General features: G+C 41.9%; 1 protein-coding gene across 1 annotated transcript in view; it reads left to right on the top strand.

Annotated features, from left to right (window-relative positions):
• Positions 1 to 10,947: 10,947 nt before the first annotated feature.
• The window catches only part of LOC123743136 (uncharacterized), a 60,962-nt gene continuing 56,897 nt past the window's right edge, over positions 10,948 to 15,012 (top strand). Inside the window, exon 1 of the mRNA XM_045718529.2 lies at positions 10,948 to 12,102. Within this exon, the coding sequence (XP_045574485.2) occupies positions 11,980 to 12,102 (123 nt within the window). The 5' untranslated portion in view covers positions 10,948 to 11,979. The remainder of the gene's footprint in view (positions 12,103 to 15,012) is intronic.

The raw sequence follows: 15,012 nt of genomic DNA, 5'->3' as shown, positions 1-15,012 counted from the left end.
AAAATATATTTTATATTTGAGATTCTTCAAAGTAGCTACCTTTTGCCTTGATGACAGCTTTGCACAGTCTTGGCATTCTCTCAACCAGCTTCATGAGGTAGTCACCTGGAATACTTTTCAATTAACAGGTGTGCCTTGGTAAGAGTTCATTTATGGAATTTCTTTCCTTTTTAATGCATTTGAGACAATCAGTTGTGCTGTGACAAGGTAGGGGTGGTATACAGAATATAGCCCTATTTGGTAAATGATCAAGTCCAAATAAGCAAAGAGAAATGACAGTCCATCTTTACTTTCAGACATCTCCATGTCAATCTGGAAAATTTCAATAACTTTGGAAGTTTCTTCAAGTGCAGTCGCAAAAACCATCAAGCACTATGATGAAACTGGCTCTCACGAGGACTGCCACGGGAAAGGAGGACCCAGAGTTACCTCTGCTGCAGAGGATACGTTTATTAGAGTTAACTGCACCTCAGATTGCTGTCCAAATAAATGCTTCACAGAGTTCAAGTAACAGACACATCTCAACATCAACTGTTCAGAGGAGACTGCCTGAATCAGGCCTTCATGGTCGAATTGCTGCAAAGAAACCACTACTAAAGGACACCAATAAGAAGAAAAGACTTGCTTGGGCCAAGAAACACGAGCAATGGACAATAGACCGGTGGAAATCTGTCCTTTGGTCTGATGAGTCCAAATTTGAGATGTTTGGTTCCAACCAATTGTGTCTTTGTGAGACGCAGAGTAGGTGAATGGATGACCTCTGCATGTGTGGTTCCCACTGTGAAGCATGGAGGAGGAGCTGTGATGGTGTAGGGGTGTTTTGCTGGTGACACTCTGTGATCTACTTAGAATTCAAGGCACAGTTAACCAGCATGGCTACCACAGCATTGTGCAGCGATATGCCATCCCATCTGGTTTGCGCTTAGTGGGACTATCATTTGTTTTTCAACAAGACAATGACCCAAAACACACTTCCAGTCTGTGTAAGGGCTGTGTGATGGAGTGCTGCATCAGATGACCTGGCCTCCACAATCACCCGACCTCAGCCCAACTGAGATGGTTTGGGATGAGTTGGACTGCAGAGTGAAGGAAAAGTAGCCAACAAGTTCTCAGCATACTGTATGTGGGAACTTCTTCAAGACTGTTGGAAAAGCATTCCTCATGGAGCTGGTTGAGAGAATGCCAACATTGTGCAAAGCTGTCATCAAGGAATAGGGTGCCTGCTATGAAGAAACTAAAATATTAAACACATTTTGATTTGTTTAAGACTTTTTTGGTTACTACATGATTCCATATGTGTTATTTCATAGTTTTGATGTCTTCAGTATCATTCTACAATGTAGAAAATAGTAAAAATAAAGAAAAACCCTTGAATGATTAGGTGTGTTCAAACTTTTGACTGATACTGTATTTCTCAATAACTTCCATAGATTTTTGCAATCATTATCAATGTCACATCCTGACCATAGAAAGCTGTTATTTTCTATGGTACAGTAGATCAGGGCGTGACAGGGGTTTTTCCTCATTTAGATTTTCTATGTTGTTATGTTCTAGTTTTTGTATTTCTATGTTTTTTTGGGGGGGGATGATCTTCAATTAGAGGCAGCTGGTCATCGTTGTCTCTAATTGGAGATCATACTTATAAGTAGTTGTTTTTCCCACCTGGTTTTGTGGGAGATTGTTTTTGAGTTAGTGTATGTTGCACTGCTTCGTCACGGTTTGTTGTTTTTGTTCTTTAGTTTATTTGTATATCTTGCATAGTTTCACAGTGAAAATAAAATGTGGAACAATACACATGCTGTGCTTTGGTCCCATTCTTCAGACAACCGTGACAATCAAACCATTTTTCATTATCTTTAGATTAGCCAAGGAGGCTAATTTGTCAAATATAAGTTTGTGTTCCAAACTGCCAAATTTACACCTTGCTGTAGGAGAATGTTAAGGCTAAAATGTTGTCCAGGAGAGATTGCATTTTTTGGCTACTAATTGCTCTCTCTCTCACTCTTTTCATCTTTGCACAGTGCTGATATCCAGTGTTAAGGAGTGCAGCCCTTTATTGCTATCCCTCCACCCCACCCCCACACAAAACATACCAGATTATTATACGTTCAGAAGCAATCTTCGCCACAGAGCATAAAAGTGAGAAATAATAGTGAAATTATGACACCAAACGATAACTGTGATATTTCACTGTTTTGATAAGGAGAAGAGAGAGGGAATAGCCAGAGGCAGTAGCTGGAAAGAAAATATACCAGAGAGTCTCTCTCTCTCTCTCTCTCTCTCTCTCTCTCTCTCTCTCTCTCTCTCTCTCTCTCTCTCTCTCTCATCCAGTGTTTAGGAGTGCAGCCCTGTTTTGCCTTTGCTCCACCCACAGACTCACACAAAACACACACCCTCCCCCCAGATAATAATACATGTGATAGCAGTCGTTGCTGCAGAGCATAAAAGTGAGAAATAAGAATGAAAATATGAGGCCAAACCATAAGTGTAATATTTCACAGATTTTATAAGGAGAGGACAGAGGGACGAGCCTGAGGGAGGAACTGGAAAGAAAAGATACCAGAGAGAGCTACTGTCTCTTCCCTCTCCCTCTGCTTCTCCCTCTCTCTCTCTCTCTGCTTCTCCCTCACTCTCGCTCCCTCTCCTTATATGCACATGCAGGGTTTGAACGTATCATTTTTGGTTCCTTAACCAGATCATTAACCCTCTCCACAACTAGGGGATAGCTGTGGCCTTGTTTTTTTTTCTTCAGTCAAATATTAATTTTGACCGAAGAAAAAAAACAAGGCCACAGCTATCCAAGAGCATGCAAAGCTATGGTCAATCAGGAAGCATACAAAATTATAAAATGTATTTAAAGGCAGCTCTACCCCACCAAAATCACATTTCATAAGATGTTACAAAAGTACAGAGCATATGAAGAGAATGGAAACATTTTAATAACTCAGAAATTGTGTTCCATGTCTTGATTGACAATATTTGACTGAAAAAAACCTCACAAGGCCACAGTTAATTATCTGGCTGCGGTTTTGAATAGTGCAGGATCAATCTCACATGTTCTATAACCATGTTTCCTTAGAAAAAAAGGTGAAAGTGAGGCTCAGACATACTCTACTAAAAGAGAGGATGTCTTTATTTCGTCCAGATGTATAAATCCAGTCAGAAATGCAGAATTTAGACTAACTGTAGACTAACTGTCAATAATAAAACATGTAAAATGTACTGTTCAATTTTTAAAAACGCACCTGATATAATTCCTAACTAGTGGTGCTCGATATGGTCCCTCCTGGCTTATTTTTCATGGTCTGAAAAGTAAAAGTGATCCTAGATCAGCAATCATAGTGTTGGATACTTTGTAAATATGAACCCAGAAGTATGCAGCATATAAAGAGGATGGGTGAAGTGATGGTGAATAGCCCAGTTAACATTATTTCCATGGGTAAAAAGGCTATAAAGGAGCATGGAATTCTAGATTGACCATACTGCCATGGCTATATATACTGAAAAAAGACAATTAAAGAGTGCTTCCCTGGTGGTACAGAGGATAAAATATCTGGTTTTGGAAGCAAACATTGCAGGTTCAAACCCCACATGTGCAGATTATCAACATATGAAGTGTAAAAAAATATATGGGTGTGTTTGTATGATGAAATGTTGTTCAAAAGTCCTATGACAATGTGCAGCTTGTCAATGTGTGAAAAACATGTTTGCACTTGTATGATTAAATGCAGTTCAAATGACCTATGAATTAAACTAAAATGCTATGTTTCTGAGGACCTCCAAGACAAGATCAAATGTATATTGCATGAACATCAATGGAATATTATTTTAAACCTAAAACAAATATGCTATGAATGTCATAAAAACAGACGTATTTATTTCTTACAGCATTAAGAGAATATCTAGTGCAACCTAACTTAAACATTGTATGAACGTCATTACAACTGAGCATATTTTATGTTTTGGGAACCTATATCTTGTAATGTACCCGCATAGTTTCCACAACCTAATTACATATTATGGGAACCTTTAAAGAACTCAGAAAGGCTGTTTTGTTAACATTCTTGCAACATCTAGTAATGTTTTGGCACCCTGATACAAACATTATCTGACCATTTGTTTTGCGTTTTGGGAACATATCTTTTGTGATGTCCCCACAATATTCCCAACAGACTGTAACCCACAACCAAATAAAACATTCTGGGAACCATTAAAGAACAGACTAAATGTGTTCTGGGAATGTTCTTGTAACATCCGGTGAATGTTTTTTGCACACTAAAATAAACATTGTAGAATCAGCCGCACAACTGAACAGTTTTTGTGTTTTGGGAACATATCTTTTGTGATTTCCAAACAATGTTCCCACCAGACTGTTCCCACAACCTAATAAAACATTCAGCGAAAAATTAACGAGCGGGCGAAATGTGTTCTAGGAACGTTCTTGTAAGTGTTTTATACAAACATAAAAATGTTTTAGGAATGTTCTGTGGAGGATGTTACAGAGGTTTTGCACACATTTTAGTGAATGTTAGGAGAACATTCCAAGGATATTTCATCTAAAATATTTTTTCATAAATAACTAGATTTTATTAAAAAACATTTTTTGGGGGGATGTTATCATCCTAATGTTAGATAAAACCCTAACTGGAACTTAATGGGAATCTTAGCTAATCTCCTGGGAATGTTTACGGTTTGTTGGGTTAAGTGTACAGAACAACTCTCCTGGGTCTCCACACTTAGTGGCTAGAGTATGGAGTTTTGGAACACCATCTCTTGCGTGGTCTTATCCAGAATGTTCCAGTGTGCATGCGTGTCTCGGTGTGTATGGTTATGAGACAAAACAGCTGTACATGTGTGTGTTTGGTCTTCCAGAAGTAATTCCAGAGGGAATTTCTGTGTTTTTCACCGTGTGCTGCAAGGACATTCCCAATTGGGTGAGCAACTGTTCAAAGTCTCACAGACAGTATTTCGGTCATTGTGGGATTTTTATTTATTTTTATGTGGGCCTCTATTTCTGTGTCTTTCTATTTCTCTCTTTGTGTGTGTGTGTGTGTGTGTGTGTGTGTGTGTGTGTGTGTGTGTGAGAGAGAGAGAGACAGACAGACAGACAGAGTTTGTGTGATACGATCTCATGGGGCAGAAGCTCTCTCTGTCTCTCTCTCACACACAGAGCCAGAGAGACACAGAGAGAGTGAGAGAGAGTTTGTGTGATACGATCTCGTGGGGCAGAAGCTTGAGATAGCTATGAGGAAATTGAAACCGCCTGGGTGATTAGAGCACACACACACACACACACACACACACACACACACACACACACACACACACACACACACACACACACACACACACACACACACACACACACACACAGGCGAAAGGATTACCAGAGAGAAAGATAACCTTCTGAGAAACAGCAGTGAGTTTGAGGAATCGACGTGATCAGGGCTTGAACCACCAAGCCCTCACACAGATCAACCTATGCTACAGCTACAAGTATGCCAAAGCTACTGTATATGTGCACACACATATTCTTCCAGAAGGAGACATCTATCACACAGCAGCAGTGCAGGAAGGCTTGTCAGTGTTTCACTGTCTCCAGGGAAGAGAAGTGCCTGGTAGAAAGAGAGAGAGAGAGAGAGAGAGAGAGAGAGAGAGAGAGAGAGAGAGAGAGAGAGAGATACTACAGTGTCTGTGTGGAGAGAGAGGTAGAGAGAGAAGGGCATGGTGTGAGAGAGAGAGAGAGAGAGAGAGAGAGAGAGAGAGAGAGTACAGTGTCTGTGTGTGGGGTTGGGTGGGGTGGGGGGGAGAAGAGAGAGAGAGAGAGAAGATGGGGGAAAGAGAGAGGAGGCCTATATAGGAAGAGATATTTTTAATGGACTAGGTTCATATCTCTCCTGTATTGTATATTTATATTTATGGACAGTAGAAATTCCCTGGGGATGTGATGTTTCAGGACGTCCTGATACAGACAGTTACATCAGTTACATCACACACTGTGAAGGCGTGGCCTTCACTGAAGACATTCATTTTTTAATGTATTTATTAAAAGTATTTTTTGAAAGTATTTATAGAGCAAGTTGTGTTTGCGTATGTGCTTAGTTCATTCAGTCAATTACCAAACATTCCAGTTTATAGATCTGTCCCATACTTTTCAAACAATTGCAGTCAGGTGTTCATTGTCAAGTGGTTTTTGTTTTCTATTTGTCCAGCTAATTAAAGTGATGATTCAAGAGTTTTGTATCATTTCAGACAGTAGTTTTGAAAGTACAGATGTAGGATCTTAATTTGATCACTCTTTTGTTGTTGATGAGAATTTACCTGCACGGCAGGAAATGCAAACTTGCAGTATATTCAAGATTTAAAAAGGCTTTTAAAGTTTGTAATTTCCACTTTTAACTTTCAGACTTAATTTACCCTAACGTAAAATGTATCAACTCCTACAAAAAAAAATATCAATTCATTATAAACGACATAATAATTCAAATTTCCTGTTGCTACATGATTATTTTCCTGCTATAGCAAATTGGCTCAAATTAAGATCTGTAGTGCTCACGAGCCAAAATGGGTCGCTGAAAACTGTGAACAACTGTGTTTAACATCATCCATTTCTTATGATATGCTACGAATTGTATTTTGTACAATATGTTACAAATTTGTAAGCACTTAAGATCCCGGACTGCATTTGTAAGTGTTTAGTTGACACAGGCTTTTAGCAAGTAACCAGACCACCTGTCAGCCATGTTAAAATGGACGTTCAAGAATGTTTGTGGGATTGAATGTCTTTTAACTATGGTGAGCCACATCCATCTTAGCTGACAATTTTGTGTGGTTTTAACTTGCTCTGCTACTGCAGTTTAACCTAAATAAATAACCTTTGAACAGCTTTTATTCTGAGTCTTTTTTAAGCATTTTAGTTGTTAGAGTAAGGGCTAGCTCTCTCTCGCACGCACGCACGCACGCACGCACGCACACACGCACGCACACACACACACACACACACACACACACACACACACACACACACACACACACACACACACACACACACACACACACACACACACACACAGATATGTCACCGTCTGTTCTCAGCACCGAAGTGTAGGCTTGCAGAAATATATATATATTTTTTTTTATTTCACCTTTATTTAACCAGGTAGGCAAGTTGAGAACAAGTTCTCATTTACAATTGCGACCTGGCCAAGATAAAGCAAAGCAGTTCGACACATACAACAACACAGAGTTACACATGGAGTAAAACAAACATACAGTCAATAATACAGTAGAAAAATAAGTCTATATACAATGTGAGCAAATGAGGTGAGATAAGGGAGGTAAAGGCAAAAAAGGCCATGGTGGCAAAGTAAATACAATATAGCAAGTAAAACACTGGAATGGTAGATTTGTAGTGGAAGAAAGTGCAAAGTAGAAATAGAAATAGTGGTGTGCAAAGGAGCAAAATAAATAAATACAGTTGGGGAAGAGGTAGTTGTTAGGGCTAAATTATCGATGGGCTATGTACAGGTGCGGTGATCTGTGAGCTGCTCTGACAGCTGGTGCTTAAAGCTAGTGAGGGAGATAAGTGTTTCCAGTTTGAGATTTTTGTAGTTCGTTCCAGTCATTGGCAGTGGAGAACTGGAAGGAGAGACAGCCAAAGGAGGAATTGGCTTTGGGGGTGACCAGAGAGATATACCTGCTGGAGCACGTGCTACAGGTGGGTGCTGCAATGGTGACCAGTGAGCTGAGATAAGGGGGGACTTTACCTAGCAGGGTCTTGTAGATGACCTGGAGCCAGTGGGTTTGGCAATGAGTATGAAGCGAGGGCCAGCCAATGAGAGCGTGCAGGTCGCAGTGGTGGGTAGTATATGGGGCTTTGGTGACAAAACGGATGGCACTGTGATAGACTGCATCCAGTTTATTGAGTAGGGTATTGGAGGCTATTTTGTAAATGACATCGCCGAAGTCGAGGATCGGTAGGATGGTCAGTTTTACGAGGGTATGTTTGGCAACATGAGTGAAGGATGCTTTGTTGCGAAATAGGAAGCCAATTCTAGATTTAACTTTGGATTGGAGATGTTTGATGTGAGTCTGGAAGGAGAGCTTACAGTCTAACCAGACACCTAGGTATTTATAGTTGTCCACATATTCTAAGTAAGAACGTCCAGAGTAGTGATGCTGGACGGGCGGGCAGGTGCGGGCAGCGATCGGTTGAAGAGCATGCATTTAGTTTTACTTGTATTTAAGAGCAGTTGGAGGCCACGGAAGGAGAGTTGTATGGCATTGATGCTTGTCTGGAGGGTAGTTAACACAGTGTCCAAAGAAGGGCCAGAAGTATACAGAATGGTGTTGTCTGCGTATAGGTGGATCAGAGACTCACCAGCAGCAAGAGCGACATCATTGATGTATACAGAGAAAAGAGTTGGCCCAAGAATTGGTTGGTGAACCAGGCGAGGCAATCATTTGAGAAACCAAGGCTATTGAGTCTGCCGATGAGGATGTGGTGATTGACAGAGTCGAAAGCCTTGGCCAGGTCAATGAATACGGCAGCACAGTATTGTTTCTTATCGATGGCAGTTACGATATCGTTTAGGACCTTGAGCGTGGCTGAGGTGCACCCATGACCAGCTCTGAAACCAGATTGCATAGCGGAGATGGTGCGGTGGGATTCGAAGTGGTCGGTAATTTGCTTGTTGACTTGGCTTTCGAAGACCTTAGAAAGGCAGGGTAGGATAGATATAGGTCTGTAGCAGTTTGGGTCAAGAGTGTCCCCTCCTTTGAAGAGGGGGATGACAGCAGCTGCTTTCCAATCTTTTGGAATCTCAGAAGACACGAAAGAGAGGTTGAACAGGCTAGTAATAGGGGTTGCAACAATTTCGGCAGATAATTTTAGAAAGAAAGGGTCCAGATTGTCTAACCCGGCTGATTTGTAGGGGTCCAGATTTTGCAGCTCTTTCAGAACATCAGCTGACTGGATTTGGGAGAAGGAGAAATGGGGAAGGCTTGAATGAGTAGCTGTGGGGGGTGCAGTGCTGTTGACCGCGGTAGGGGTAGCCAGGTGGAAAGCATGGCCAGCCGTAGAAAAATGCTTATTGAAATTCTCAATTATAGTGGATTTATCGGAGGTGACAGAGTTTCCTATCCTCAGTGCAGTGGGCAGCTGGGAGGAGGTGTTCTTATTCTCCATGGACTTTACAGTGTCCCAGAACTTTTTTGAGTTTGTGTTGCAGGAAGCAAATTTCTGCTTGAAAAAGCTAGCCTTGGTTTTTCTAACTGCCTGTGTATATTGGTTTCTAACTTCCCTGAAAATTTGCATATCACGGGTGCTAATGCAAAACGCCACAGGATGTTTTTGTGTTGGTTAAGGGCAGTCAGGTCTGGAGAGAACCAAGGGCTATATCTGTTCCTGGTTCTAAATTACTTGAATGGGGCATGCTTATTTAAGATGGTGAGGAAGGCATTTTTTTTAAATAACCAGGCATCCTCTACTGAAGGGATGAGGTCAATATCCTTCCAGGATACCTGGGCCAGGTCGATTAGAAAGGCTTGCTCGCTGAAATGTTTCAGGGAGCGTTTGACAGTGATGAGTGGAGGTCGTTTGACCGCTGACCCATTACGGTTGCAGGCAATGAGGCAGTGATCGCTGAGATCTTGGTTGAAAACAGCAGATGTGTATTTAGAGGGCAAGTTGGTTAGGATTATATCTATGAGGGTGCCCGTGTTTACGGCTTTGGGGTGGTACCTGGTAGGTTCATTGATAATTTGTGTGAGATTGAGGGCATCAAGCTTAGATTGTAGGATGGCTGGGGTGTTAAGCATGTCCCAGTTTAGGTCACCTAGCAGCACGAGCTCTGAAGATAGATGGGGGGCAATCAGTTCACATATGGTGTCCAGAGCACAGCTGGGGGCAGAGGGTGGTCTATAGCAGGCGGCAACGGTGAGAGACTTGTTTTTAGAGTGTTGGATTTTTAAAAGTAGAAGTTCAAATTGTTTGGGTACAGACCTGGATAGTAGGACAGAACTCTGCAGGCTATCTCTGCAGTAGATTGCAACACCGAGGCAATTGTCATAGTGTTAAGTGGCTTTCTCTCTTCTTATTTCCTGTTCTTCATCTGAAAACACTGTGATACTGTGCGTCTGTCTACTGAGACCACTGACAGGTCAGAGCAGTTGAAGGAGAGGAGACAGTAGAGGACTTTAGATTATTGAGATGCACTGCCTTTACATAACTGTGGGCATGCAAGCAAAGAAGTCGCCATTTCAGCACTACTCTCCTGGACAGTCAGTTCTATTGCTCTCAGGTGTGTGTGTGTGCGCGCGCGTCTGTGCGTCGATGTTCCATTTCAGCACCAGTTCAGTGGACAGCGCCAGTGCTTAAGCTACATGGGTTAAAGCGCCGGGTACAGTTTACTGCAGCCATTCTCTGGAATGTAACGACAATGAAACTCACTCAGTAAATCTGACAACACCATTCCCTCATTACTGAATACTGATTGGTAGACATATTAAATCACCCAAATGTGCCCTACATGTGGACACGTTGCCATTGCTGTCATTTGTTGTCCCATTTCCATAATGGTCATGGATCCTAAAACTGATATGAGTTGACTACCAATGCTTGACTAGTAGCCTATCAGCTCTGTGAAAAGAGCCACTGGGGTCTTTATTGAATTGGCGCTTTTAATTTGATGGTTGCTATGAAATGATGAGGGAGGGAAAAGAGAAGGAAAGAGGGAGGGCAGATAGAAAGTTCCTGGAAGACAAGACTCGTCAGTTCAGCGTCCCCCAACAGACATCAGTGTGCCACACACACACACACACACACACACACACACACACACACACACACACACACACACACACACACACACACACACACACACACACACACACACACACACACACACACACATCTGACTGATTATCACACACAACAGAACCGGTCTTTAGCTGTAGTGCAGCGCTGATTACACAGACGGGACTCTCTCTCCTCATCGACCTCGTTCCCTCTCACAGTGTGCGGAGGAAAGAGAGAGAGTGAAAAGACACCTCTTCATCTCTGATTATTCAGACTGAACGGAGGCACGAGCGATACCCCCTCCTCCTCTCTTTCTCTGCGCCGGAACCCGGGTGACTGGAGCGCGCGTCACAGTGACAGCTCCACCAACGAAAGAGACGAGCCAGATTATCTGGGGAACGGACTCTGTAGCTTTGTTGAACACTAGGTGCTGCAAAAGCAAAACACCAAAAACTCACGGGCTCTTTCTTCAGAGAACGGACACAGCTTCTGCTGCGCCTGTGTCTGTCTGTGTCTGCATGCACTAAAGAGAACTATCAACTCGGTGACTGGATTTACAGTTATACATCCACGAACTAAACCGTCTGGAATCTATCAATCTATCAGGAAAATAACATTTTTTTCTTCAAGAGAGAGACTCCAAGGGCGCAAGGCACCTGTCAACAGCATCTAACTCTGCTCGAGCCAAGCTTTGTGCCATCAGATACCGCCACACTAAACACCCTCGCCTCTCCCCAGAACTGAAAGGAGAGAGAAAGGAGAGAGGGATAGTTGAGAGAGGGGAAAGGGAAGAAGGAAAGAGTGATAGAAATATTAACTATTCTGTACCAGGAGCTAGATTTCTCATTTTACTAGAACATTGGCATGGCAACCACGGGCATCAACAGGCTACATATCCTACCGCCTTGACTATTTAACCGACCCTCAATGCATTACTCATGTTTCCTTCTGTAAGCAGCCTGAATAATTAATTTAATAATAAAGAAGAAACACTTTTTATTGAAGTTCCATTTTCCTTGAGGAGTACCTGAATATCCTCCCCTCGACCTAGGTCGGACTCGGACTGAGAGGAGGGACAGTTGACTCTTTGCTTCACCTGGTGAAGAGTCCGGTAAACCGGACCGACGTCCGCACACACTCAAGACCCCTGCGCATGGGGGATTACGGCCCCACGAGGTCGGATGTCGTGCAGCACGTGCTATTACCTGGTCATCAGCTCCACACACCTGAGCAACGGCCACTTCCGGCGTGTAAAGGGTGTCTTCAGGGGACCGCTCTGTCGCACGGCCTCCAGCCAATCACCGGTAATGTACCTGTGTGTGTGTTTATGTGTAAAATGCCAAGCCTGCTAAGAGTCTTTGGTGCTCAGGTGGAACCGTATTTCTCTACACATGGTGGTGCTGGCAGATTATCCTTCTAAGGGATCAATCGAAATTTAGGCAATTGTTACCTGGAGGAAAATGGGGGAGGGCCATGCTTTTTCAGTTTCAGTCAGCTGGAGTGTTTAGTATTTATTTTTTTTATCCAGGGGAGGGTCATGTAATTTGTAAATGATTAAATGTAAGCATTTGTCAGAGTTTTGGAATGTATATAAGACTATGTGTAACTTTAGTGTACAACCCTGCTCTCTATCTCTCATTCTCCATGCTTAGCCCACCTGTCTGGGCATTTAGCGTTTGCCTTTCCATTGGCTGTTTGATCAGTCCCTCTTTCTGTTTGGCGTATCCAGAACTTGGGCGTGTGGAGTATCTGGTGAATAAAATAGTGTGTGTAGTGACGACGTAGGGAACTAGCGCACAACAGAAATTATGTGTTCAAAACAACTGGAAACTCTGAAATCTCAGACTTCCAACTTCAATGCGATCTCTTCCGACTTCAGATTAAGAACAGTCATCAAACTCTGAATTCAAAGTCGGAAATGATGGCATCTTTCTAAAGCTTAGACTTTCCGACCTAAAGATTACTGACGTCATGATTTTACCTTTTTTTTCATGAGTTCCCAGTTGTTTTCAAAGCACCAAAAAACAAGCATGGTGCCGCACAATTAAGCAAGGAACACAATTAAGCAAAGGATCTTCACACTAATGTATAGGTTTCTTGCAGTCTCTGTCCGTGGAAGAGAGCCTGCAAAAGTTAAATGGAATTTTGGAGTTGATAGATGGTTCCTCAGTGCGTAAAAAAAGTCAATAGATCAAATCTGGTGTTGGAGGAGATGCTACAGAATGGAGAGGATATCCATCCATGTGGATGGCTGGATTATCTGGATGCTTACGAGTTGTTCTCCTTTTCTTTTTCAGCGATATGTTTATCCTAGGGTGCCTGTTAATTCATATAAATCTTATTAGTAAAAAACTATTTCACTGTGTAAATTCCTTGGGTAAGCCTATAGGCTTGCATTATTATTCAGAAAAATTCCTCTTTAGCTCTTGGGAGTCCCAGGAAAAGCTAGACTAGGCCTACAATAAGTTGCTGTACACTTATTTCAAGCATTTTATTTACTACTACAGCTTGCTGAATGTAAAATACAGAAGCCAAAAGAACTGGGGTGCATTCATTATTCTGCATTCATTATTCAAAATATTTCTTAAATGGAAGTTAACGAAACGAGAAGGGACCTACCAGAATTTGTTCAATAGAAACTCTTGCTTTGCTCTGTTTGCTTCTGTTTGGTTATAAACGGCAAACCGTTTCTGTAATGAATGCGCCCCTGGCTGGGGAATGAGAGAGAGAGTGTGCGATGGTGTGATCAAAATACACCATATGAGTAACCTGCTAATGTACCTTTCTGGATCTTGTACTCTGTGAGAATAGACCCATAACTGATCCAAATGGTTGGATAATCCGGACTGGGCTGTATGGTATTCCCTGTAAATATCTCCATTCTTGTCAACAGTGAAGAGGCGACTCCGGGATGCTGGCCTTCTTGGCAGAGTTCCTCTGTCCAGTGTCTGTGTTCTTTTGCCCATCTTAATCTTTTATTTTTATTGGCCAGTCTGAGATCTGGATTTTCTTTGCAACTCTGCCTAGAAGGCCAGCATCCCGGAGTCGCCTCTTCACCGTTGACGTTGAACGGGTGTTTTGCGGGTGTTTAATGAAGCTGCCCATTGAGGACTTGTGAGGCATCTGTTTCTCAAACTAGACACTATAATGTACTTGTCCTCTTGCTCAGTTGTGCACTGGGGCATCCCACTCCTCTTTCTATTCTGGTTAGAGCCAGTTTGCGCTGTTCTGTGAAGGGAGTAGTGCACAGCGTTGTACAAGATCTTCAGTTTCTTGGCAATTTCTCGCATGGAATAGCCTTTATTTCTCAGAACAAGAATAGACTGACGAGTTTCAGAAGACAATTCTTTGTTTCTGGCCATTTTGAGACAGTAATCGAACCCACAAATGCTGATGCTCCAGATACTCAACTAGTCTAAAGAAGACCAGTTGTATTGCTTCTTTAACCTCTATGGGCTAGGTGTGACGCAAGCGTCCCACCCGTGGTGCACTCCATCAACAGCAGGTGCATTTCAAGAGCGGCAAATTTGAATCCAAATAAATGTAAAAATTCAAATTTTTCAAACATACAACTATTTTACACCCTTTGAAAGATAAACATCTCCTTAATCTAACCACGTTTTACGATGTCAAAAAGGTTTTACGGCGAAAGCATAAATTTAGAGTATGTTAGGACAGTACATTTACAAGAGTTGTGTGTAATGTTTTCTCAATTCAAAGACAGGGTCACCAAAACCATAAAACCAGCTAAAATGATGCACTAACCTTTTACAATCTCCATCAGATGACACTCCTAGGACATTATGTTAGACAATGCATGCATTTTTAGTTCTATCAAGTTCATATTTATATCCAAAAACAGCGTTTTACTATGGCATTGATGTTGAGGAAATCGTTTCCCTCCAATAACCGGCAGTCAAGTCAGCACCACAAATTAAATAATTTAAATTAGAAAACATTGGTAAAATATTATATTGTCATTTAAAGAATTATAGATTTACATCTCTTGAACGCAATCAACTTGCCAGATTTAAAAATAACCTTACTGGGAAATCACACTTTGCAATAATCTGAGCACTGCGCCCAGAAAAATACGCGTTGCGATACAGACTAGCCGTCATGTTGGGGAGATCTAAAATCGAAAATACTATGTAAATAATCCATTACCTTTGATTCTCTTCATCAGATGTCACTTCCAGGTATCACAGGTCCAT

The sequence above is a fragment of the Salmo salar genome, chromosome 05 (genome assembly GCF_965601325.2).
Source record: "Salmo salar chromosome 05, fSalSal1, whole genome shotgun sequence".
Taxonomy (NCBI): domain Eukaryota; kingdom Metazoa; phylum Chordata; class Actinopteri; order Salmoniformes; family Salmonidae; genus Salmo; species Salmo salar.
The sequence above is the reverse complement of the archived record's forward strand: the minus strand, read 5'-3'. Positions and strand labels throughout refer to the sequence as shown.